Source organism: Asterias rubens, chromosome 20 (assembly GCF_902459465.1).
Source record: "Asterias rubens chromosome 20, eAstRub1.3, whole genome shotgun sequence".
Lineage (NCBI taxonomy): Eukaryota > Metazoa > Echinodermata > Asteroidea > Forcipulatida > Asteriidae > Asterias > Asterias rubens.
In genome coordinates, this window is record NC_047081.1 from 5,750,229 (window position 1) to 5,776,080 (window position 25,852).

Here is a 25,852-nt window from a genome sequence, read left to right on the forward strand (position 1 = left end):
AGCCACAGCCACCAAATTGCCTCGTGCTTCAATGCCTTGATCCAGCCGTAAGCCACAGCCACCAATTCCAACCAGGTCAATATCTCTCCATCTGCCTATTCACCTCTGCATCTCAAGACACAAAACTTTGCCAAAAATGCTTAAAGCAATCGCACAACATCGGTAAACAGTATTGTCCAAAGGCCCACACTTCGTGTATCACAACTTATATATAAAATAACAAACTGTGAAAATTTAAGCTCAATCGGTCATCGGAGTCGGTAGAAAGTAACGGGATACCCACCCTTGTTCGGCACGTTTCGCCATGTCAGGACATGTGTTTAAAATAAATCCGTTATTCTCGATATCGAGAATTGATAATTGTTTTAATGTTTTCTCAAAAAGCATTTCATGGAATAAAATTTCAAGGGAAGTCTTTCACCATTCTGTAACCCCTGTAAGTTATTTGTAAATCTGTGAACTTTAAATTTTTGTTCTGTTCAGAAAGTGTCCAATGGCTTTTACACACACGTGATTTAAGCCACAAGTCTTATCTTTGAAAGTTTTGTAAATGAAGCCCTTTTCTACAACTGTAAGTACTGCTAGGCATAACCGAAAACATGGGATGAATCAAAAAATCAAATGGACCATTTAATTTTTTTTCAAATCAAATATTGTGCATGCTAGTTATGTAAAACATGAAATGATTGAACACTCTTTATACAAACAGACTTATGAATTGTACAAAAAAAACTATTAAAAAGGACGGAACCGTATCATAGGTACTTAAAATAAATATGTACAATTTATATTTACTATTTACATATTAGTCCTTATTGTTTCAAAGAACGCGCAAGTAAAAAAGGACAGAAACTATTTTGGACTTAATTAAGGAAGCAATATAAAGTATGCAATCCACAAGCTTCATTTGATTCAATGCAGCTCAAATAATAGTTTTAAAACAGTTATTAAATTTGTTTAAAGTATGGCTGTACATGTGTAAATAACACATGGAAAAGAATTTTTAACTGTTCATAATTTAACCACTTTATGTCGGTCATCGAATGATGTGTTTTTTCCGCAAATAATAATTTGAAAGGAAAGTAATAGTTACTCAATACAAAAAAAACATACTGACGCTTAGTGGTTAATGGCACTGGACCTTTGGTAAATTTCAAAGACCAGTATTCTCACTTGGTGTATTCAAATAGCATCAAATAACAAATTTGGACTCAATTGGTCATCGGTTTTGCTAATAAATAATAAGAGAAAAACACCCTTGTTGCACAAATTTGTGTGCTTTTAGATGCCAGAGAAAGGCTTGAAGCCTGAAATCTTTCTAAAAAACTACGTTAATTCAGAGGGAGTCATTTCTCAATCAATGTTTAAAGACACTGGACACTATTGGTAATTGTCAAAGACCATTATTCTCACTTGGTGTATCTCAACAATATGCATAAAATAACAAACCTGTGAAAGTTTGAGCTCAATTAGTCGTCGAAGTTGCGAGACAATAATAAAAGAAAAACACCCTTGTCACACGAAGTTGTGCGCTTTCAGATGCTTGATTTCGAGACCTCAAATTCTAAATCTGAGGTCTCGAAATTAAATTCATGGAAAATTAATTCTTTCTCGAAAACTTTGTCACTTCAAAGGGAGCCGTTTCTCACAATGTTTTAAACTATCAACCTCGCCCCATTACTCGTTACCAAGTAAGGTTTTATGCTGATAATTATTTTGAGTAATTACCAATAGTGTCCACTGTCTTTAATACTATCAACCAGTTGCTATCAACAGCTTTTCGTTGCTCGTTACCAATTCAGTTTTAATGCTAATGTATTTTTTGAGTAATTACCAAACGTGTCCAGTGCCGTTTAGGAAGCTTTATCTGAGTGGAAGGGGGTACAGATACTTCTAACCACAGAACTCAAACACATAATCTCTACTGGAAGATGTTACACAGCTGATCAACAAACAGCGGATGGACTAGTACAAGTCGAATGGAAGGCATTCCTTTAGATAACTTTAGTTAGGAGACTAGAAGACAGGATGCGGAATCCACATGATATTCTGTCGTAGGGAAGTAGAGTTTCAAGATGGCAATCTACATCAGCTCTGGAATTACATCGATGTAACGACTTGCCTGTAATTTGTACTATTGATGCTCCTGAAAAAAAAGGGGAAAAAAGAGAGGCATATTAATATTTTATTAAGTTATTAACTTAATATTTTCTTCTCCTGGAGCTCACATTGTTTTTGACTACAATAAGTAGATCGGAATATTGCCCAGAAACATTTGACTTAGAAGTTGTCTCTATAGTCTGTGGTATGTATTCAAATGTATTCTTGTAACTAAGCAAGTCATTGTTCAAATCTAACTCAACGTCATACTATCGCTACAGTTCATATTTACTGTATGAATTTTGACGTCACCTGGCTGTTTTCACAGCAAATGGTGCGCAGAGTTGAGCAAAAGTATACTGATGCGAATTGTTTGTTGCAAATTTGTGATGTCGAAATTCGCATGAACCAGGCTTGATTGTGATATATTGATCAGATGTTGTTATAAGCTCAAAAACAAACCCCAAACCCCCTGAAAAACAATAGAGAATTTTTAACTTACTTGACAACATTCTGGCCGATAATTGACGATGTGGTGGCAGTTTTTGGACCTGGTGATGGCATGAATATCTTGCCAGTGCTGTTCATTGGAGGTGGTCCCTTCTTCCTCTTTGGTTTATAAGGGTCATTAGAATGTGATGGATACGGGTCAAATGTGCCAGCTTTAGAACCACCGATCTGCAATACAAAAAGGGGTAGATGTTGTTAAGATAATGCTACAATTTTTATTTTATTTTATTTGTGACACTTTAACAGTTTGTATTTATAACATTAGAAATAACACTATTATAATGCCAAACTGTGTACATTCATTCATTTATATACAATCAACTTACATTCAGTACATTCAACTTTTTAAAATGCACTTTTCAAAATTGAATTTTAGTACACAATCAAGAATAGAAAACAAGAAGAAATGCCGAGTTTTAGATGTGAGAGGAAACCCACAATGGGGGAAACACTCTGATTTTTATTACGATTTACTCATAGAAAGAGCCTTTATCCCCGCCTTTTCCAAAAGTTAAGCACTACACATGCATTAGGTCTGATGAGTGTTCAACTTGCAAGCATGATATTTTTCCAATTCTTATTTGATTTCTAATTTGTTTAGCCCTAAAAAAAAAGCAAAATTGTTAATAAATAGTTTTGTCTAACAAAAGCCTACATCATACGCACATCAATGTCAGCCCCTTGCACTCAATAATAAACTCCCTATTTTTCCCCAGAGGGTCAAATACTGAACTCAGAAAAAGTCTACTTACTGCTTTTGCAGGATGGCTAGGTCTGAACGGCTTGACATCCCTCTTCGGTGTGCCAGTCTTCTTGATAGGAGGCAAGGGTTTGTCGGTAGCATACGGGTTATGATCGAACATGGACCTTGGGTGCATCCCCAGCTTGAAGGCGCCACCTTTTGTTTGGCTTTTATGCGCTTCCAGCTCTTTCTGTTGGTAGAAAAGTGAAAAGAAATACAGATATTATATCAAACTGTTTACACACAAACAGAAAGAAAAATGTGTTGGGTATATAAAAAAAAAACATGGTGTGATAAGGTCTGAAATGGATCATTGGGAATGTAGTGGGTTTGTGGCATTGCATGGTGAGGTATCAATGTTTTAGCTTTGTGGTAACACTATGTGTGTATATATCTACTTTGCTTTGATATTTTTTCTTGAGAACTTGTCTTGCTATATAATCTATTGTGGAGTAGATTTCTGAATTTAGGTGACTACCTCCTTCTGAAAAGAACTGCCCATTGATCAATACTGCTTGGGGAGTTTGGAAATCAGCCGGGACTACTACTTTCGCTGAGTGGATCGAGAATACTTCTTGCTATTAACTTGACTGTATTAACATTTCAACGAGCCTGCTCTTCACTGTGTGAAATCTGGCTTATCCATTTCACTAAAGCTTTGCCTCGTGAAAAAGAAAAGCCCAGATTACACCTCGCGAATATATTCTGCGACATTGTATCGAATATTCGTGTGATGTTCACTCACCCTTCTCAACTCCTTTCCTTTGTTGTATGGATTTGAGGAATATGTGTAGCCTTTACCGATGGTTAATGTTGGGTATCTGTGAAAAAAAAATTAAAGAAAAGCTGTTTAAATTAAAATAATCTCTTGAATTCAGAGTGATTATGATGAAAGACTTAGTGAATTCTTGTTATGACTGCATCCATTCCTGTATGCTTCAGTTTTTCAGGGCATCCTATAAATGAGGAAATAGTAAATTTCTACTTTGGTATTTCCAGGGCACCAAGGCAATGACCAGGAGGCATGGAGGCAATCGCCTTTGTTGCCCCCGCGAAGCATCAGGCCTATGCATTGGACAAATTGGCATCTTTGGCATTTAACTTGAAACAAAATTTGTAAATGAACTTACCCGTAGCCTGTTCCAATCTTTCCTGGATTGGTTGTGAAGTTTCTGCCGTCTGTTTTGTAGGGTTTTCCTGCTTTCTTGACTGGGCTGAAGGCTCCTACAGCACCCCCTAAGGTTCCATAATGGTTCCCAAGACCACTCCTGTAATAAAAAAAGAAATTTGTGTGTAATTAAGAAATGTTGCATCAAACTGAGTAATAATAGTGGCATCTTATATAGCGGTCATATCCGTCACTCAGTGTCGCTCAAGGCGCTTTAACATTCAGTATATTCCTGCAAGGTATGAAAGGCTACACTTTGAATTAAGAGACCTACTTTATAAACAGCACCTTGCAAAGGTTTACAAGGTGCTGTGGTGCAATCAACTGAGGAACGCCCGGGCAAACTCGTTTTCGTTACAATAAGTGCACTGGGTTCTTTTATGTGCGTTACACAACAATTGGGACCAACGACTTTATGTCCCATCCGAAGGACTTAGCAACAATGGTCAAGTGTCTTGCTTAAGGACACAAGTGTCACGACTGGTATTCGACCCCCACCCTCTGCTGATTAGGCCTGGGCGAATTATTCGAATATACGGTTAATGGCGAATAGGTTTTCCTATCCGTAACTGCGAATGCCTTTTTTTTCTTAACCGGATATCCGCATAGGGCGCGAATACCTATTTATAAACCGGATATAGTTCTGTAATTACAACCAAGTGAGATATTCTTTAATATCCGAATATCCGCGGACGTCGGGCGACAAACTGATATGAATGTTTTGTCTGAATCCTTATGAAAGTTCTATTAAGACAGCATAAAACAGCATAAATTAAGTATTGAACTATGCTCACCTCCGTGATGAGTTAAAACAATGACATTTCCGACGTATTTTGTTCAAAGATTACAAAAGTTTTCCTTCTTGTAGAGTCAATCACGATCAAAAGAAAAAGCAAATCCCCATCTTTAAATTAGATCCGGTCATTTTTATGAATGAACCGAGTGACACTGTCTAAAACTAATATCAATCCGCCCATAAGATCTCATTCACAAACGAACAGCGCCCTCTAGCGGCAAAAAAAAATAATTGTTTTATATTTTTTTATTTATAATTTTTATAATAGCGCCCTCTAGCGGCGAAAAAACTATTCGAATATCCGGTTAATTTCGGATAGTTGGCCAGCAGTATCCGAATAACAAAATTTCACTATTCGCCCAGCACTACTGCTGATCAGAAACACCAGAGCTTGTGTCCAGTGCTCTTAACTGCTAGGCCACGACACAACACCGAGTAGGTATCGGTTTATTTCCTAATACAGTCAACTCTCGTTTTTAACTCTCGTTTTTATAAAGAGCAACAAGGGAGTACATTCAGTGAACGATTTCCTTTGTATAGCAGAGCAAAATGCTATGCAAAATGTGTCAGTCGCTACTCAAAAATTACCATTTGCTACTCAGCATTAGCAATCACTGTGCACAAAATCTGTTCAGTCAAAATATTTCGCTTTGCAAAATTACCAGATGAAATCGTTCCCTGACCTTCTAGTATACCAAATATAAAGCACCAAATACATATTTGGACTAATAATAACACCTTCCTTTTTGATACAGGTCAGAAAAACTTACTGCATCTTTGTTCCACTGCTTGGCAAGAACGCCTTTCCCAAGTTCTTTTTGCTCTCCTTAAGTTTGTACTGTCTCCTCATTTTAACCGGGTCACTGTAAGCTTCTGATTCCATGACCCTTGTGAATTTCTCACTGAAGTAGCCTCCCTGCCCTGCCGTCCGGGTCTTACTTCCTCCAGGTAACATCTGTTTGCCCTTGTACGCGGCGGTGTTGAACTCTTCTACAAAATGCAAAAAGTGATCAAACATTTGTTTTAAAGGTTTTTGTACAGCATTGGTAAGAATAAAAACAAAATCATTGTTTAATTTCAGTTTGTTAGCTTACTGAACATGAAGTTCGTACGAGGATCATTTTATTCAGTGAAATATTGCCCTCTGAAATGAAGTCATATTCGAGAAAACTGTATCTGTAAACCTAACAAAAGCTAACAGCTGATTTTGGTTGTTACAAAACAAAGGATGGACAATGTGTTAATATCATAGAGTTATATATAAGAACTAGAGGGCGAACTGGCCTATATAGGCGACCCGGCATGCGCAGGCGGCCATTTTCTAAGTTGACAAAACAGGCATCGCGTCAGCGTTCAATAAACCCAAATTCCAACATGTACTTCATATTCAACGCCCGTACAGAATGGCATGTCCCCTTGCCGTCCTGTCACACTTGTGCAAGAAGCATCACCAGTGTGCCCTCTAGTTCTTTAATATATAACTCTATGGTTAACATGCTGAAAATTGTGAATGGTTTCCATAATTTACAGGGTATTCTGCACTTATCTCTAGCGAGCAGCAAATTTTTGCCTGAGCATGTGCATACTCCACATTAATAGCCATTCTTTGCTCTCAAAGGTAGAGCAGAAATAGGGCCCTTGCCCCATTGGCAAAGTATGGTGATAGCAAGTGCAGAATTCTGCAGAAATCAGCCATGAAACTGGGCCCTTTGATGGATTTCACAAAGAGTTAAGAATTGTCTTATCTTGAGTTAGGATGAGTAACTCCGCCTACTCAGAGGACTAGCCTTAAGTTTTTTTTTAACTCACAGGACTAGTTCTAAGTTAGGACTTTCTTTGGTAAATCGACCCCTCGTAGGTTACCTCATAAAGGATGAGAATAAAAACTGAAATCTCCATAAAAACAAAAAAACTCACTTTTTCCAGCCATTTTGTACTTGTCGCCAATGGTAACATATTCCATCTCTTGGAATAACCCAATGCGCTCCATATCCGTCTTTCCTCCTGTGGTTTTCTCACCCGGGGCCATCTTGAAGCTGTTTGTTTACACCCGATCACCAGAAGTTTCTACCCTTTGGGGTTTTCTACCTGGGTATCAAGAAAAAGAGTAAAACATCAACAATCATAATCAGGTTTTCTTTTAAATAATATATTTAAACAGAGTTATTAAGAATTCACAGTAGACTGGAAGTTTGATTGAGAGAGCATCCACAATAATTATGTTGCTCCTCAAAAAGTCAGACATGTCAGTGGTTGCAGGATCTAATTTAAAGTAAGAGGTCATTACTTAGGCATTAATCATATTCATAATTTACCATTATTGACGCGTGTCTAACAAAAAAGCGGAATTAAAAAGCACTTGTTATTGTTCGGCCCTACTCAAAGCCGACAACAAGCCGACAACGCCAACAAAAAGTCCAGAGCGCTGCCAACAAGTTTTAAATACCTCAAAAATGGCAAATAAACCATAGATATATTAGAACTATGTGTGTTCTGTAATATAAACATAAATTTAATGGAAAAACTGCACGAAAAGTGTGTATTTTTTACCCAGAAAAAAACTTCACTTGCACGGAAAGCGGTCGGACGCCATCTTGGCTTAAAAACCGTGTTCGGACCAGACCATTATGATACGGATAGATTTAGCACTTATCAACAACAGAGGGCGGGCTTCATGTGAAGACCTTCACTGCAGTGTGCACAGTGCATGACGCCCGCCCTCTATTGCTAAATCTGACTTACCCGCCTCATAATGGACTGGTCCATACAATACTTTACATGCTTTACAAATTACTACAGACGGGCCCGCCATATCATATAGGTAGGCTTAAAACCCCGATCTGATGCCAGTCAAGTCAAGTGTATTAAAGTTTTAAACATGTTAAACATCTTCCCCATCTACAGCCTGACTCAGTCAGTCTGACTGACAGTCTATTTATAAACTTAAGTTTTTAAGAGAGTAAATAAGTGGTTAGTGTTAGTGGGTAGGCCAGGGTAGGAAGTTGTGCCCGTGGTGGATATGCACTGGCCGCTCAAGTCATACTGCGCTGGCTATTGTTCGCACACTGACTCACTAAAATCACTTCCCCCCAATACCAGCTAAACATCTAAATTCTTTACTTACCGCCGTTGACAAATCCAGAAAACCAAACCAGTTCTAATCGACGGTGCGACTTCTTTCTCAATGTATATCTTATAATACAGTGCTGCAAGAAGATATAGTTAGACAAATCGTATATATATTGTGGTCTTGCTTCTATAAATCGTGTTCAGAAATTTGTTTTACATCACTCCATCAAAATGTACACGTAAAGAATGCATTAACGACCGGTGCAGTGTGTGGTGTGTATATGGCCGCTCGAGATCACGATCTAGGGCGCCGGCGACGAGGTCTTTGTAAATAGTAAACACATCTAAATCTTTACCATTGTCGCATGGCAACACTGTCAATGGTGTCCGAAATAAAAGCACGCTTACCACTGTAATGGGTACCAGCTATATTTCTAGGCACTAGAGGACGCTGTTCAAATTTTGTAGTTTGGGAAAAAGATATGTCAACAGAGGGCGACATTTAAAATATACATAATATATTATTTCTAGGCACAAGAGGGCGCTGTTTTATTTTTTTGTTTTGGAAAAAATTAGGACAACAGAGGGCGACATTTACAACAACAAACTAAAAACACCAGTGGAATGTCACGAATGTGGTAAACAAGTTTCTGCAGTTAATAAAAGGGATTGGATTACACTCTTTTCTGAATGAACCATGAAGTAAGTAAATTGATGATGGATTAAGTTGATAAAAGAGAAAATTAAAAAAATGCTTGTTGAGTGCAGTTGAGTTTATTTAAACTAGATTTAGAAGTTAGAACTAAAACAACTAAAAAAATAAAGCTATTCAGTTAAATAAACTGTACACTCATCTTGATAAGCCATATTCTCGGAGTCATGCTAGGATTCTTTTTGCAGATTTTTCATCAGCTTTCAATTTAATGCAACCTTACATTTTAGCCAATAAGCTTATCACTGACTTTCATCTTAGTGACCAACTTACTGCTTGGATAATTGATTTTCTCTCTTGTCGTTCCCAAACCGTTTGTGTTACTGGTAAACTTTCTAATGTAATATTCACTAGCACAGGTTCACCGCAAGGTTGTGTGTTGTCACCACTTTTGTACATTTTGTACACAGACAACTGTAGAAGTAGCCATGACGATAGATTGTTAGTTAAATTTGCTGATGATGGTTCTCTGATTTCACTCCTTACGGGGCCAGAAAATAGTCATGGTGATGCTCTCAAAGAATTCGTTGAGTGGTGTGATGACTCGTACTTGGAATTGAATGTTCAGAAAACCAAAGAACTTATTGTGGATTTCAGAAAAAAGAGTGTAGTTGCCCCTACGACCATTGTTCACGATCAAGCAGTAGAAATTGTTGCTAAATACAAATACCTGGGCACTATTTTTGATGACAAACTCAGATGGGACGATTTAGTTGTTAAAAAATGTCATCAACGGTTATATTTTCTCCGTAAGTTAAAGTCCTTCTCTGTTGACACAACTATCCTTAGTCTTTTTTATCAGTCGTTCATTGAGAGTGTGTTGTGTTTTTCATTCATTTCCTGGTATTTTAACTTAAGTGTAAAGAACAAAAACAGTTTGAGAAGAATTGTCAGACTTGGGTCTAAAATTATCGGAGAGCCACAGAGAGATCTGACCCAGTTCTGTGAGCAACAGGTACTTAGGAAAGCACAATTGATTTTAACCAGTGATAGTCATGTACTCAAACAACTGTTTCAATTCCTTCCTTCAGGACGTCGTTTTAAACTCCCCCTTTGCAAAACAAATAGAAGGAAGTTCTCTTTCGCTCCAGTGGCAACCAGACTGCTGAATGGTTGACGTTTTGCACTTGTTTTCAACTGTGTGCGGGATGTCAACTATTTGGAGGTCTGGTTCGCCACTGTTTACCTGTTTATGCAATTGTTTTGTGGTTCTTAATATTGTTCAAATTTTAATGTTTTTATATGTATTCACTTGTATATAATTTGTACATATCTGCCTTGTCATTTTGTCAATATTTGTTATATTTTTATATTTTTGTATATTGTATATTTCTCTTAATATTTTTATAAGGATAAATAAAGTTTTTTTAATTGAATTGAATTGAATTGAATTATGAATTTGCTTCTACTATTGATTGAATCTATATTTATAAAACAAGCAAAGACTGGGATTCTAGGAAAAGTAAGTAAGAATGGGTAAGAACCTTCCATGGTATAAGAAAAAGAAGACTGTGATTATCGCAACGAACAGTGAGTAAGCTATGCACCATAGTTCAAGTATTGAGGGGCATTGTTTATTTTCGAACACTCTTTGTGGCTTGCGCTCAGACATACACGCCAAGGGCAGGCGCTGATGGCAACCCATGTTCAAAGTAAACATGACCATGGCCTCCGACCATCAGGAGGATGGAGGGTTACGATTATCGCAACTACCCTTGATCAAGATGGTGTATACTGTAAAGGTGTGCCTAAATGCCTACCGATAAAGCCCCATTATCTGTTTTACATTGTACAGAAGCAAAATATAATCAAACAACACATCGTCAATTGGGGTTTAAAAGGTTAACAAATGGCAGCTGAAGAGGTTACAAGAGTTGTTCACCGATGTGAGCAGGCAAATGAAGATGGAAAACTAGGTGAGAGACAAGCATTGTTTGTTTACTTTATATTTCAGAGTTGCATTCAAAGTTAGGGGCAACGATTGGTTTTTGTCAATGTATTTTGATTTAAAGCTGTAACAAAAATATATCAAAAGTCACATTTAAAACTTTCGGTTGAATACAGCACAGTGTGCCTACTTGTTGAGAAAACGGTGACAAAAGTCACAAGAACGTCAAATCTATCAGGTAACAAACGCATCTCTGGCCGCAGCATTCCTGAACAGACAACAACCAACAGAAATCTGAGAAGCGATTCATGCGAGCGTATTTTGGGGTGAATAATCATTCAAACCATACTTCAAAGAGAATCCTTTCTCAATCTAATACATTCTATCAACAGCTGTGCTTCTCACCAAGAAGTTTTTATGGTAATAATATTTTGGACTAATATTATCAATCTAGGCTGCTCAAAAAAACAATGGAAAAAAACATTTTTTTTAATTATTTTTTATTTTCAACGCATTTTTTCAGACCTGTCGCGCTGTCTGCTGACATCTTTCCCTGATGCCGTTTTCCATCTGACAAGGCAAGCAACTGTCGAGTCTTGTGACTTATCACATAACGAGCTGAAGAAACTGACCCTTAAATTTGCCAAGAAATTTACTCTTCTAACAGGTAGGACAATCAAATACAATGCACATTGCTAAAGTTATTGTTGTACCAGTATTGACTATTGTATTGTGTTTGTAATTTGTAATTTTTTCTTCAACTTTGTAATCGTTTAATGTTTTTAGTGCAAAGCGGGAAAACAAATTTCACTATTTATTTGTAAACTGTGATGACAAAATTGAATTAAATTGAATTGAATTGAACAGTACCCTTTTCAAAAACTGCAGGCATGAGGTTTCACCTTTAAGGGGGCAACAAGACAATTTTCATTTTCAAAGGGCACTTCTTCATAACCTCTTTAAGTCTATGCCCATGGGCAACTTTTCTAGGGGCACTAAGGCCAAAACCAGGGGTTTAATTCCAGGGCTGATACTTGATACAGTTTGATACAATTTCCCTGGTCAGTTTCCCTCAAGGTTTATTTATATAGCATTTTTTTAGCTTCACAACAAAACTTAAACTAAGAAAATATATGCTGTTGAAGTTTTTAATGCTAAATTTTTTCTCTAATTTGTAGTTCTTGACCTGTCTGCCAACAAACTTGAAAGTCTTCCAGAGAACCTGGACCAACTGACTTCTCTCCGCAAACTTGATGCATCTAATAACTGCTTGAGAGTTTTTCCTGTATCAGTTGTTTCAAATCTACCAAAGATAGAGGAACTAAATCTACAAAATAACAGAATTTCAGGTAGATAAAATTATTTCATTCAGAAAAGTTTCCGTATCCTGCCACCACTTTTTCCTTGGCTATGAAAGAAAATAGGGATAATTTCTATATGGCGCTGCCACTTTTTCACTAACTTTTACAAAAAAAGGATACCTCATTGAGGTATATTAGATGCTGTATTATTTCATATCGAATTAAAAAGCGGTGGCGCCATCCAGAAACTTTTCCGAAAATAGTATCAAATTTACCTAAACAAGGTATTCCTTTCTTAATGTTTTTTGTACAAATTAGTGAAAAAGTGGTGGCAGGATACGGAAATTTTCGTATTTCTTCCTGGGCCTCTTCTTGTGTCGGAAGGACAGTACATAAGGTTACAGTAGAAAAAGCGTTAGATATGAATGCGCAAAATTGTGTTACTTGCCAGTCTCCTTTTTGTGTAGCTTTGGGTGTAGACTCCTTGGCTGCTTCCCTCTTCTCTCCCTTCATTTTGGTCAAATCTCTTTCTAGCATTTATGCAACTCTTTATGCCAGCCTCCTGGAGACGAATGTTTGGTGTGTTGTTGTACTCCAGCATGAAGTCCTACATGTAGTTAAAGTCTTTGACGACTTTGAGTTGGGGATGGTTGGTCTAGTCTACCTCGCCTCGTCTACAGTATCCTCGCCTAAATCCACTCAGTATTTGGCTTCTGGCGAGGGTCTAGCCCACGTTGGATTCCTCCGTTGCATGCAACTGACTGATGTCCTTCAAGGGCTAACGAGGGTCCACACAAAACAGTTCTGAAGAATCCAGAAACGACAAAATCCACACAGGAAAAGCGCTGGGAAGTTTTCCTTCTCAACCCACACATGATGGCAAACTTTTAAAATATAAAGCCCACACAGGACCTTGGATTTTGGTGAATATTAGGACAGACTGCTCTCCTCCAACTTCAACCTAAGACTGGCTGGTACATCTTGAATTCCACTGTGCAGTGGGTGTACACCCAACCAGAACAATATGCAATACTTAAATAACCCTTTCCTAACAACAATAAAAGTAGATGCCAACATTCCTTCATAGCACCACCCTAAATACTGCCCTCTCTGGAGTCTTACATTTTAAATATAATTTGGCACCCTCTTGAGACCCTCCTCTAGTCTGCACAAAACTTCTAGCTAACTTAAAGGAGCTAAATTAAAGATGCAAACTTGTACTAAAAGCAAAATACAAATAGCTGAAAGTACTCTGAAACAATTAAGTAGGGTTTACATAAAACAGTCGAGGCATTTGTCACAAAGCCAATTTCAACCTCTACCCTAACAGGTATCCCATTTAAACCCCTTGGTGAAGAGAAGCAATTCTAGGAAAGCATCTCGCTCTACCAGTGTCCTGACTGAGATTCGAACCCACACTCGGATAGGGGCCAATTTCATAGAGCTGCTTTTAAAAGCAAAAATTTGCTCAAGCACAAAAATGTTTGCTTATTTTACACATGTTACTGGCCAAATGTCATGCCATATATATTGCTTTGACTGGTATTTAGCTGTTGTTTACTGAGCATTTAACAAATGAGTTGATTCTTGGCCGGTACTCTGATTTTACTTAGCAAGGATGTTTCTGCTTAAGCAATTTTTTTGCTTAAGCAGCTCTATGAAATTGGGCCCTGAACTTGAATTTGATGCTCTTAAACACTCGGCTATATTACCCTATAAACTATAAACTATACTTGCAATTTCTATTCTACATAATCAAAGTAGTTTGATTCCAATTTATTGACAGATGTGGACAGCCAGTCCTTAGTCTCAGCTTCTGGGAACTCCCTCGTTGACATTAATCTGGAGATGAACCCTTTATCTACTGAAACGAGAATCATCCTTCAAAATGTTTCGGATGTCAATATCAAAATAAGTGAACCAGACGATGATTACAACAGCTTGGACTGATGATCTGTCAAGCCAGCCAACCTCTACATCTCACCCCCTCCACCAACCAACTAATCAGCAGATGAGTTATTGAAAAGAACTTTATTGAGCTCGACATCCATGTTTGGTCTGTCAAGCCAGCCAACCTCCACCCCTCCCCCTTACCTGATTTAACAGCAGTAGATCTATAGACCCTTGAATATGAAGTCTCACTCTTAAAAAGCGCCCTCACTGAGGCTAAAGGAGACAAATCGTTGGATGGTATCTATTCTTTGTGCGCAAAAACATGCGTGTAACCTCAGCGTCTCTGTAGTGTTTGCATTACGTTAGAGGTTTAGCGATAACAACCCTCATGGGATGCAAACATTTACGCAGTCAGTTTCCTTTCTGGTTTATGATAAGACAACTTGTCCAAGGAACCTTAAAAGTACTCATACTTTTTAATAAAAAACATCAATCAGACATTATACTAGATTTTGGGGGTTGAACAAAGAATTGACTAGAGTGGGATTCGAACCTCCGGATTAACGTGCCGGCACTCTACTAACTGAGCTATCTAGCCCTTGATTGGCAGTGTCCCTATTTAGTCAATATCTTTGTTCGGGGGGTGCCTGCCAGAAGCCATTCAACCGCAAACAGCCGTGTAGCCAGGGATCACACCAAGGTAACGATACAACCTGGGAAGCGGCAGACAGGGATCACCTTAAGGGGATGTGACTTTTTGTTTCAGATATATACTAGATTGTAATAAAAGGTGCAAAGCTCAAATCATGAGTTCAATTGGGAGAAGTAGAGCAAGGCATGTATTTTAATATTTTTTATATTAAAAATGTATAACGCTGTATTCATTGTACAGGGTTTTATACTATATAAATGTACAATTTGATAGACTGGGGTATGAACTGTTTTATTTTGAGGTAGACATTGTGGAAAACTTTTACCAAAAGTTTGCCTGTTTGTTTGTTGATTTTCCAATCAAGGGAACTTGGCAAACTCCCAAAAGAGGATATTAACGCTGAGCTGGCTACAGCCAATCTCCCTCATACAAACATTGTTTAATAGACACTGGACACTATTGGTAACTGTCAAAGACCAGTCTTCTAACTTGGTGTACCTGAAGATATGTATCAAACAAACCTGTGAAAATTTGAGCTCTATCGGTCGTCGAAGTTGCGAGATAATAATGAAAGAAAAAACACCCTGGTCACACGAAGTTGTGTGCTTTCAGATGCTTGATTTCGAGACCTCAAAATCTAAATCTGAGGTCTTGAAATCAAATTCGTGTAAATATACTTCTTTCTCGAAAACTACGTTACTTCAGAGAGAGCCTGTCCTCACAATGTTATATACTATCACAAGCTCCCCATTACTCGTTACCAAGCAAGGTTTTATGCTAATAATTATTTTGAGTAATTACCAATGGTGTCCACTGCCTATGAATTGCATTTATAAATCAATCTTCGTTCTTGAAGCCTTCTGGAAAGGTTCTGCTAGGGTAGAAATATCGGGCCACTAACTATTTTGTTTTTTCCTCTGAAGTGACACAGCTATTTTGTTGTCAGTAAATTGTCTTTGTACAAACCAATTAAAATTTCTCAAACCTGCTTCTTGACATAAAATCTGCCTTGTGTCGTTTATTCTAAGAGTTTGGCCCACATCTTTGTAATCTACTTTCTCTAATTTATGGTTTCTGCGACATTTTTTTGTCTTATTGGTGCGAGTGTTTCTAAGAACAAATTAAGGAATTATTAATATCCAAAATATTAATTTCAACAGCATTCAAGACTCATTTTGTAATTATTAACTATTCTTAAATATCCACTGTAATTGTACTTGACTGTAATGCCATGACAAATAGGAAAGGTCAACTAACCAAAAGAATAGCTGTCCGCTCTAATGCTAAACATAGAAGCTAAGTACCGGGATCTCAAGTCTACAAGACAGAATTCAAAAATATTAATTTTTTTTTTTTTTTTTTTTTTACCCATACACCGATGTGTGTTAGCACTGTATACTCAGTACTTTCCCAAGTCCTGTGAAAAAAAATATCACAGGCATGTTACTCGGGTGGGATTCGAACCCACGACCCTTGCAATTCTAGAGCAGTGTCTTACCAACTAGACTACCGAGGTTGCCCGGCAGCTAGAGGCAGTCCGAATCCTATGTTTTGGCAGCGGGTACCGCAACGATATAATAGATGTTAAATTTGCATCGGGGATAAATAATATTAATTTTTTTAGTTTTTACCCATACACCGATGTGTGTTAGCACTGTATACTCGGTACTTTCCCGAGTCCTGTGAAAAAATATCACAGGCATGTTACTCGGGTGGGATTCGAACCCACGACCCTTGCAATTCTAGAGCAGTGTCTTACCAACTAGACTACCGAGGTTGCCCGGCAGCTAGAGGCAGTCCGAATCCTATGTTTTGGCAGCGGGTACCGCAACGATATAATAGATGTTAAATTTGCATCGGGGATAAATAATATTAATTTTTTAGTTTTTACCCATACACCAATGTGTGTTAGCACTGTATACTCAGTACTTTCCCGAGTCCTGCGAAAAAATATCACAGGCATGTTACTCGGGTGGGATTCGAACCCACGACCCTTGCAATTCTAGAGCAGTGTCTTACCAACTAGACTACCAAGGTTGCCCGGCAGCTAGAGGCAGTTCGAATCCTATGTTTTGGCAGCGGGTACCGCAACGATATAATAGATGTTAAATTTGCATCGGGGATAAATAATATTAATTTTTTAGTTTTTACCCATACACCGATGTGTGTTAGCACTGTATACTCAGTACTTTCCCGAGTCAAAATGGTAAAAAAGTGCGGCAAAACCGTTGAACTTAATGGGTATTTTAACTTGCTGCCCTGAACAGCTCATAAAAGATAATGCCATGAAAACCGTGTCGATTGTTGTTTATAGTCTATATTTCATGAAAATTAAATTAATAATTAGTTTAATTTCTGTTTACTGTTTGAAAAGGTCTGATAAATCCCATAAAATGCCTCCTAATTTTCATTCATTTCAATCAGAGACATAGGAAATATAAAATGCCGTCGATTCCCCCTCTAATTCTAACTTTTTTCAGTAGCCTGAACCTTCAGGAACAGTCTAAAACCAAATTTGGTTGCGACTTTTTGCGACTTTGGAAATTATTCAATTTTGAAGTTGTATACCCCTGTGAGAAATGCCTGTTTTGACTCAACCACCTGTAACGACTCGTGCGTGTGTCAGCGGTCGTATTTCTCTGTTCAGCACCACAGAAAGACCACCATTTATGAGTACCGCTTTTAGAAAACCCTTATGAAAACACACTTTGCATCGCAAAAATTTGTTCACAAACTGTTTCTTTAATATGCCTAGGTTTAATTGAAGAAAAAAAAATGAAATATTAGTAGTTATTAAACTCTTGCTGACCAATCACGATACAGGACTAAGATGACGTCATAGACCTTTAAAACCATGACCATCAAATTCTACGTATCAGAAAACCCCGTACAACCAACTCTCCATCATAAATATGTTTAAATAAAATTTTCATCAAAAATATGTTGAGATATAATTTTGGCGCACTTTCATTCAATTCTGGCCCACTGTGCAACAGTTTCTCTTGAAATGCTCACTTCTATAGAAACAACAACAGAAAGATCGAAATTATCTTTGCACACTTTATTGACTGTAAAATATTTAGAAACTACTTTGATTCTATTGATTAAGTAGAATATTACAATCAACTTAGCAAATGAAACATTAAGTTTGGGAAATTATCTTGTGTATAACTGGAAACAAGTTTGTGTAGCAATTCTTCGCTTATTCGCCTAGGGAGCATCTCAAGTCGTTACCATTATGGCAAAGCTCCATTAAAGACACTGGACACTATTGGTAATTATCAAAGACCAGTCTTCTCACTTGGTGTATCTCAACATATGCATAAAATAACAAACTTGTGAAACTTTGAGCTCAATTGGTCGTCAAATTGCGAGATAATAGTGAAAGAAAAAAACACCCTTGTCAAGTAAGGTTTTATGCTAATAATTATTTTGAGTAACTACCAATAGCGTCCACTGCCTTTATTAACCCCTACATGAAGAGGCCAAGAATGTTACAATTCCACCGAATGGGGGAAGGATTGGAGCTAATTTGCATATATTATTTCCTTTGCACCTTGTAACTACAGCATGAACTGACTGACTCAACTACCTAACTCCTTGCTTGAACTTTGCTGACAATTTTCAGTATACACGTATGGTTATAGCTCACAAGCCCACACAATAACTGTCAAATTACCTCTCAACTAAATGCAGTACATGTACACAAACAGAAGCAACAATACATGGCAACCAAACTAGCATGATACTCTGCCTACTTTAGTCTGCTTTCCTGTTTTTGTTTTGTTTGCCCTGGGTAAAAATCAGAAGTTTTATCTTTCATAAGAAAAATCTATTAATGATTTGTCGAGATGTTTTTAGTGAAAAAAAAAATGGCATTCTACTTAAACTTGAAACCTGGCTTATAAAAACTTGATTTAGCACTATCTGTTTATAATTAAAATATCTCTTTGGCTCCGACATCATACTATGACCACCCTCACATTTCTAAATTGAAACGTCTTTGAAACAGAATAATTATGCTAAATATTAACCTCAGTCTTAAAAACCTTTATATTTCAGTCATATCAAATGTTTGGAAATATGAAATCACATTGAAACAGCAGGACACTTTAGTTTTTTGAAGGATACAGGTGGATGTTTTTTGGTTAATTTCTTAAAAAACAACCTTACATACTTGGTAAGGTAACAATTAATACTCATAATCAAAAGATACTTTCAAGTTTTGAACCACCACTGCATCATTCCTACATGTTTAAAAAAAAAAAAAAGTAAACTCTTAAATATGCCTTACATATTTTTGCTATCGATCAACGGATGGTTTGTTGAGCTGATAAAAGGAAAAACAAACTGTTAGACTGCAAAAATATCTCTATAAGACCAATATGCACCACAGGACAAGAGATATTTCACTGAATAATTATAGTAAATTCAATATTTTGAAATATTTCAAATCAACATTCTTTATTAAAGGTATCATAGAGGATTGTGAAAGGATAGCGAACATCATTTTTAAATGTTTGTCCGAAAGCTGACTGATAATGAGGTTCATTCCAGAAAACATTTGTTCAGTGAAATGTTCCCCTCTGAAAGGAAGTGGTATTCACAAAAAATGTACCTGAAAACCTAAAAATACAAAAAAACGCAACAGTTGATTTTGGTTGTTACGACCAAAATTAAGGACAATGTGTTTCCAATATGTTTTAAACTTTTTTCTCCCGACTAACACAATGGATTACACCTAAATTTTCAGTTTTGTTATTGTATGTATTTTGATAGTCACATAAAACATGAACGCTGTCTGCAACAATTTTGTCAGCTCTCCCAATCCTGTATAACACCTTTAACACACATTAAAATATAACAAAATTTAATGTAACTTTTTCACCTAACTGAGGCTCCCCATAAAAAAAAAAAACCATGAAAAACATTTACTTATCATCTTTGGTAGATTTTGAATCCTTATCTTTTGTACTTTCAAACTCTTTCTTGATCTCAGTTTTCCCTTTATCTTTGCCGTCTTTGTCTCCGTCGGCTTTCTTGTCGGCGAGAGCTTCTTCCAGCTTACCCATGACCGATCCCAGGGATTTTTTAGAGGAGTGAAGGACGTCCTTGTACATCTGCGCTTGTTTCTCGGCAGACTTCAACTGTTTTTCCGTGGTGTAGAGACGTTTCCGCATATCGTCCAAGTTCGCCACCATACCTTGAGCATTGGCCTCGGACGACGACACATTGGTTCTCAGACTATCTGTAGATATCACAACCATTTAGAGAAAAACTATTATTCATAAATACCTCAGACAGTTTCGCTATTTCAATTGGTGAAGAGCGCGTCACGTTTTTTTTTTTTAAACCTTTGATAATGACCAGTGTTTATAACCGGTTGTGAGCGGATACTCCGCGCTAGTCTTGGTGCAAGACGTTTCTTGTTACGGGCGATGCAGGCGCTGTCGGTGAGTTGGCCGTACTGCGTGTGAAAGGAAAACCAGAACGCGCTGCACCAAGACTATATTATGCGCATGCGCACGAACGGAAATAGGTGTCTCAGTCATAACAATGCAACAAACAGACGTCGTACATATACATACCATGGAGGTAGAAACATACATGTACAGAGCAGAGCTCAAGCACGTCGGAAACGGATAAGTTTTACAGAGTTTCTTACTTTATTACGCCTTTTAACCAAAAAGGCATTTATGAATGGGAATAAAAGGGTAGCTACTATTTCTTTCACGGCCGTTTGAGACCTTGCAGGGTCGAATTGACGTGTGATAAACCCTCGCCTTCGGCTCCGGCCTTTATCATACAGCAATTCGCCCCTGCCTGTTTTAGAGCTAGTTGCTACCCTTTTATTCCCTTACGCTTTGATAACAAGTATACACTGTAATTCTTATGAACAGGCATGATATTTAATCCTTGGAAAACAGTAGGAACCCTTTACCGAGTGCAAGGGGAGGTATAAGTAAAGAACTTTCTGCACTACCTGCCAGTCTTCTGATTGATAATACCCAAGCCTACCCATCCGTATAGACTGTTAACAGGCAAACCTGTTTCAGCCCTAGGAGTATGTGGCAACGACCCCCTGGAAATTGTTGTTGTAGCCCACACCTAGAAGTGGCTGTCAGGCCTGGTGTGTCTGGCAACTTGCATACAAAAAGAAGAAAAAGGAAAAAAGGAAAGAACCCTAGACAAAAGGCATTTCAGGCTATTAAATAAAATAGCGCAAAAAATCTGAAGTCAAACGAAAGTAGGAGAAATATCATGCCTGTTAAAACCAATTATAAAAGGTGTCCAACGCCTTTAAAGGAACATGTTGCCTTGGATCGTTGGTCTATAAAAAAGCGTTTGTAACCATTTGTTATAAAATGCATATGGTTGGAAAGATGTTTTAAAAGTAGAATATAATGATCCACACATATTTGCCTAGTCTAGGTTCCTAGACCATTGGTGTTGCGTGGTCACACACAACCAACGTTCCGATTATGCACGGCAAAAACTGTACACGCTTGTAATGAACGAACGCTAGCGGGCGCTCTGTTTCTCTGATTTCCTATGCTCACCATGTCCTGTGCTCACCAAGGTCTAGGACATTTGCAAATTGAAGGCGTGGCCAGACTATGCAAATGACTCGATTATTCATATCACGTGACGGGTTGAAGATGACTATTCAAACTAGACCGAGTCAAAGGTCAATGTGATCGGCGCGATATTTTTAATAATCTTTGCTCAAAGAGTAATTCCGTGGTCATTATAGGCCTATTAAAAGGAAAACAGTGAAATTTTAAGTATAGACTACCTATTCAGATTATGGATACGTGACGATTTGAAATCGTAAATAATGGTCAAAAATCGAACGTAAGATTAGCATTCAGCATGGAGCAATAAACTAGTTTATTGCTCCATGCATTCAGAGAGTCCGTGTAACGGACGCTTGTATGGCCCCACGGCGTGGAGCAATCGGAACGTGAAATAAGCCTTGTGGAATATCACGTACCGCCCATGCCGTGTCTCGTGGGGGTTGGAGGTGTTAAATCCCGGGCGCTATGAACTCCCAGCTTGCGGGTGTCGACTCCGTTGTTTCTTATGATCGCAACGTTCCAATATGCTCCATTTTGATTCATGGCCCCCTAATTTCTTTTTGTTAGAGTTTCAGGTAATTTTGATGATGTCAAAACGTAGAAATATCGCATCTACCTCCATGGTTATATTGACAGTGTTATTGTGTGAGTAGCTTAAAAATATTATGAGAATTTTTTATAAAAGGTTGAAATAAAAATAATGCTAAAACAAAATTCCCTCAAAGCATAATTTTGCCAAACAAAGTATTATTTTTTAATTCTGTGAATGAAGAGTTATTTTTGAGGTAATGATTAAACTGGGCAACTAGTGGAATTTATGACCTGACTATTCGCCTCAAATAACTGGGAGTTGAATAGCAGTAGTCGCCACCCGACAAGCAATCAAAATTCGCAATTTCCAAAAGATATTGTTACGACTACATTCCAAAAAATAATATATGGTTACGTTCCAAGCTGCGCAGCTACTCGGCTACGTTTACGTCCAAAGATACGCTTAGGTCTACATTCCTTCAAGTTACACTATAATATCAAAAGGTATGTTTTCAAGCCCGAGTCAAGCTACGCTTACATTCCAAGATACGCAGCTACGTTTACGTTCCAAGATACGCTAAGGTCTACGTTCCTTCAAGTTACACTATATTATCAAAAGGTACGCTATCAAGCCCGAGTCAAGCTATGCTTACGTTCAAAGATACGCAGCTACGTTTACATTCCAAGATACGCTTAGGTCTACGTTCCTTCAAGTTACACTATAATATCAAAAGGTACGCTTTCAAGCCCGAGTCAAGCTATGCTTACGTTCAAAGATACGCAGCTACGTTTATGTTCCAAGATGCTACGCTTCAGTCCAAGATATGCTTACGTTCCAAAAGTTGTCACCGTTCCAAGCTACACAGCTACTCAGCTGCGCTTACAGATCTGCTTATGTTCCTTCAAGTTACGCTATAATATCAAAAGGTACGCTTTCAATCCCATGTCAAGTTACGCTTACGTTCCAAGATACGCAGCTACGAATTACGTTCCAAGATATGCTTACGCTCCAAAAGATACTGTTACGTTTTAAGCTACGCAGCTACTCAGCTACGCTTATACACTCCAAGATACGTTTAGGTTACGCTACAATATCAAAAAGTACGCTTTCAATCCCGAGTCAAGCTACGCTTACGTTCCAAGATCTGCAGCTACGGTTACGTTTCAAAATACATTCTCACAAAGACGCTTTTGAATCCCTCAAGATTTCCTTCCCCCAAGATTAAAAAACTTTCACTGTGAATAACACTACAGGGCCCACCAGTTAATATCTGTTTGGCAGAAAATACTGTACAAAATTTCTTTACTATCCAAAAATTTAGGTGGGCACTAGGCATAAGTCTACAACATTTCAAATTTAATTAAAAATTGGCTGGTAACCAGTTTCTGCTAAGCAATACTATTTTGTGCTAACTATAAGCAAATTGTTTAGCCAATACAGGCTTCATCAGTGTGGGCCCTGGCACGTCGGGAGCATAACGCCACAATCGCATTTCAAGCTGCATCATGGCAATGCAGTAGTCTGGATCTGGATATTATACATAGAAAGGTTTGTGGTGGTACCGCAAACCTTTCTTTATCGTATTTCCACCATGTGGCAAAGTTTCAAATCCTACTGATCTGGACATTATTATACTCCGATAAAAACATATACCCACACACACATGCAGAGTATAGCAAAAGTCATGCAACGCATTACTGCATGCATTTTACACTGCATGCACAACACTGATGAATTATTCATGAGCCAACCGCAACGCAGCCTCTGATTGGCTCCACCGGAAAGTCGGGGGAGATTTGCCGAAAAACAACAAAAAAGTTAAGACCCGTCGTTGCAAATGTCCTAGACCTTGGTGAGCACAGGAAATCAGAGAAACAGAGCGCCCGCTAGCGTTCGTTCATTACAAGCGTGTACAGTAACGCATAATCGGAACGTTGGTTGTGTGTGACCACGCAACACCAATGGTCTAGGAACCTAGACTAATATTTGCCTCGAAATTGCTTGGTTTTCATTTACTTTGCGAACTAACACGGTCGGTCAAAAATGGCCGACCATGTTAGTCGACGGAGTAAAAAGAAAACCGTGCAATTTCAAGGCATGTTTGTGAGGATCATTGTATTTTACTTTTACAACATGTTTCTACCCATATGCATTTTGTAACAAACGGTTACAAACGCTTTTTTATAGACCAACTCATCCGATCCAAGGCAGTTCCTTTAATCAACTTCAACCAGCACCTGTTGGCCGACTGCGCAATACAAGGCAGAGCTACATGACAAACGACATGGATCTGCTTGGAGGCGCGATGGACAGGGCCAAGTGGAGGAGAGCCAAAAGGTCAACCCAAAACATACTTGACAACGGCCTTAAAACCGACATGATAAACCAAGTAACGACATACCAACAATGAATTCCATTTCATCAATTTTGCGCTCGGCCATAAGACGGTCCTGTTCACTCTTCTCAACCTTGAGGAGTAGGTTTTGGATGTCAATGACGCTACCTTGGTAAGTTACCAAGTATGCTGAATCGTCTTCATCCTGCTTAGTCTTGACTGGTGAGGTCTTAGTGCTCGCCTTCAACAGTTCATAATTACCTTTTTTTATAAAAGAGATTGACAAAATAAAATACACAATTCATTTTACGTACATCTTAGCAATTTCCACCTCACCTTTCACAGGTGTTCAACAGTTCATAATTACCTGTTTTTATCAAAGAGATTGACAAAATAAAACATAAAATTCATTTGATGATCATTTAAAGTAGTAGTCCTGGTCGATTTTCTACTTTCCACCAAGGTAGTAATTAAAAAGCAGGACAGTTCTTTTAAGAACTGAGAAGTCTCCCAAATTCTGAATATCTACTAAGTATATAAAAGCAAGACATGTTTTCAAAAGAACATAATCTACCTGACATGTAGACACACACATAGTGTTACCGCAAACCAAATATAAAATAATCATTTAAAGTACATCTCAGCAGTTTCCACCCAGTGTCATTTAATTTGCATAAAAAGTGTACAAAACCCTTGTGCTGCCATCACCCCAGCAATGGCGGTGCGACGTACAGCAAATGCGTTGGTCTTTAAGCTACATGTAATAGGAGACTTTCCAACGCTAGGCGGCAGCAGACATACCGGGTAAATTTCCATTGTTTACGTAGTTCTGAACATGCGAATAATTCTGAGAACAATGGATTTACCCGGTAAGTCTGCTGCCCTCTATCGTCCCAGAAAGTCTCCCATTGCAGTTACATGAATTCAGGTTAAAAGTAACGAACCGCAAGACAACATAATTTTTTGTTGAACAAAAAAAAATGAATAGAGCTGGACTTCAAACCACGACCTCCGCATTAACGTGCCAGTGCTCTACCAACTGAGCTAGTATACAGCCCAATGTTGGTGGCCTACCTACTATGTCAATATCTTTGTTCAGGATGCCTGCCAGAAGGGAATGAAACTTAAAGGAACACGTTGCCTTGGATCGGTCGAGTTGGTCTTTGGAAGGCGTTTGTAACCGTTTGTTATAAAATGCATGTGGGTAGAAAAATGTTGTAAACGTAGAATACAATGATCCACACAAACATACCTCAAAATTGCAAGGTTTTCCTTTAGCAATTTCGAGGCAAGTTTGTGTGGATCATTTTTACAGATATTGTAAAAGTAGAAAACAATGATATACACAAATATGCCTTGAAGTTGCGTTGTTTTCTTTTTACCTCGTCGACTAAAACGGTCGGCCATTTATGGGAGTCAAAAGTTTGACTACCATAAATGGCCGACTGTGATAGTTCGCGACGTTAAAGGAAAACCATGCAATTTTGAGTGATACTTGTGTGGATCATTATATTCTACTTTTAAAACATCTTTCTAACCATGGATTTCATAACAAACGGTTTCAAACATTTTTAAT

At 38.0% G+C, this 25,852-nt stretch overlaps 3 protein-coding genes across 5 annotated transcripts in view; 1 reads left to right on the plus strand and 2 right to left on the minus strand.

The window, feature by feature from the left end:
- Positions 1-1,779: 1,779 nt before the first annotated feature.
- Positions 1,780-8,675, minus strand: LOC117303913 (UPF0602 protein C4orf47 homolog). The gene is made up of 8 exons (XM_033788370.1): positions 8,441-8,675; positions 7,234-7,404; positions 6,087-6,306; positions 4,483-4,620; positions 4,098-4,173; positions 3,363-3,542; positions 2,603-2,778; positions 1,780-2,146 (listed from the first exon to the last, which is right to left on the minus strand). Exons 2-8 carry the CDS (start codon positions 7,343-7,345, stop codon positions 2,101-2,103), a joined length of 948 nt encoding a protein of 315 aa, XP_033644261.1. The 5' UTR covers positions 7,346-7,404; positions 8,441-8,675; the 3' UTR covers positions 1,780-2,100.
- A 324-nt stretch (positions 8,676-8,999) lies between these two features.
- Positions 9,000-14,724, plus strand: LOC117303915 (leucine-rich repeat-containing protein 40-like). Its single transcript, XM_033788371.1, has 5 exons — positions 9,000-9,087; positions 10,893-11,013; positions 11,509-11,652; positions 12,164-12,334; positions 14,073-14,724. Exons 2-5 carry the CDS (start codon positions 10,947-10,949, stop codon positions 14,234-14,236), a joined length of 546 nt encoding a protein of 181 aa, XP_033644262.1. The 5' UTR covers positions 9,000-9,087; positions 10,893-10,946; the 3' UTR covers positions 14,237-14,724.
- Positions 14,725-18,223: 3,499 nt separating this feature from the next.
- Positions 18,224-25,852, minus strand: part of LOC117303916 (cell division cycle and apoptosis regulator protein 1-like) — a 34,466-nt gene continuing 26,837 nt past the window's right edge. For all 3 annotated transcript variants that reach the window (XM_033788373.1, XM_033788374.1, XM_033788372.1), the window contains exons 19-20: positions 24,343-24,537; positions 18,224-20,079 (exon numbers count right to left, since the gene is read on the minus strand). In XM_033788373.1, coding sequence (XP_033644264.1) covers positions 19,763-20,079; positions 24,343-24,537 — 512 coding nt within the window. In that variant the 3' untranslated portion in view covers positions 18,224-19,762. The remainder of the gene's footprint in view (positions 20,080-24,342; positions 24,538-25,852) is intronic.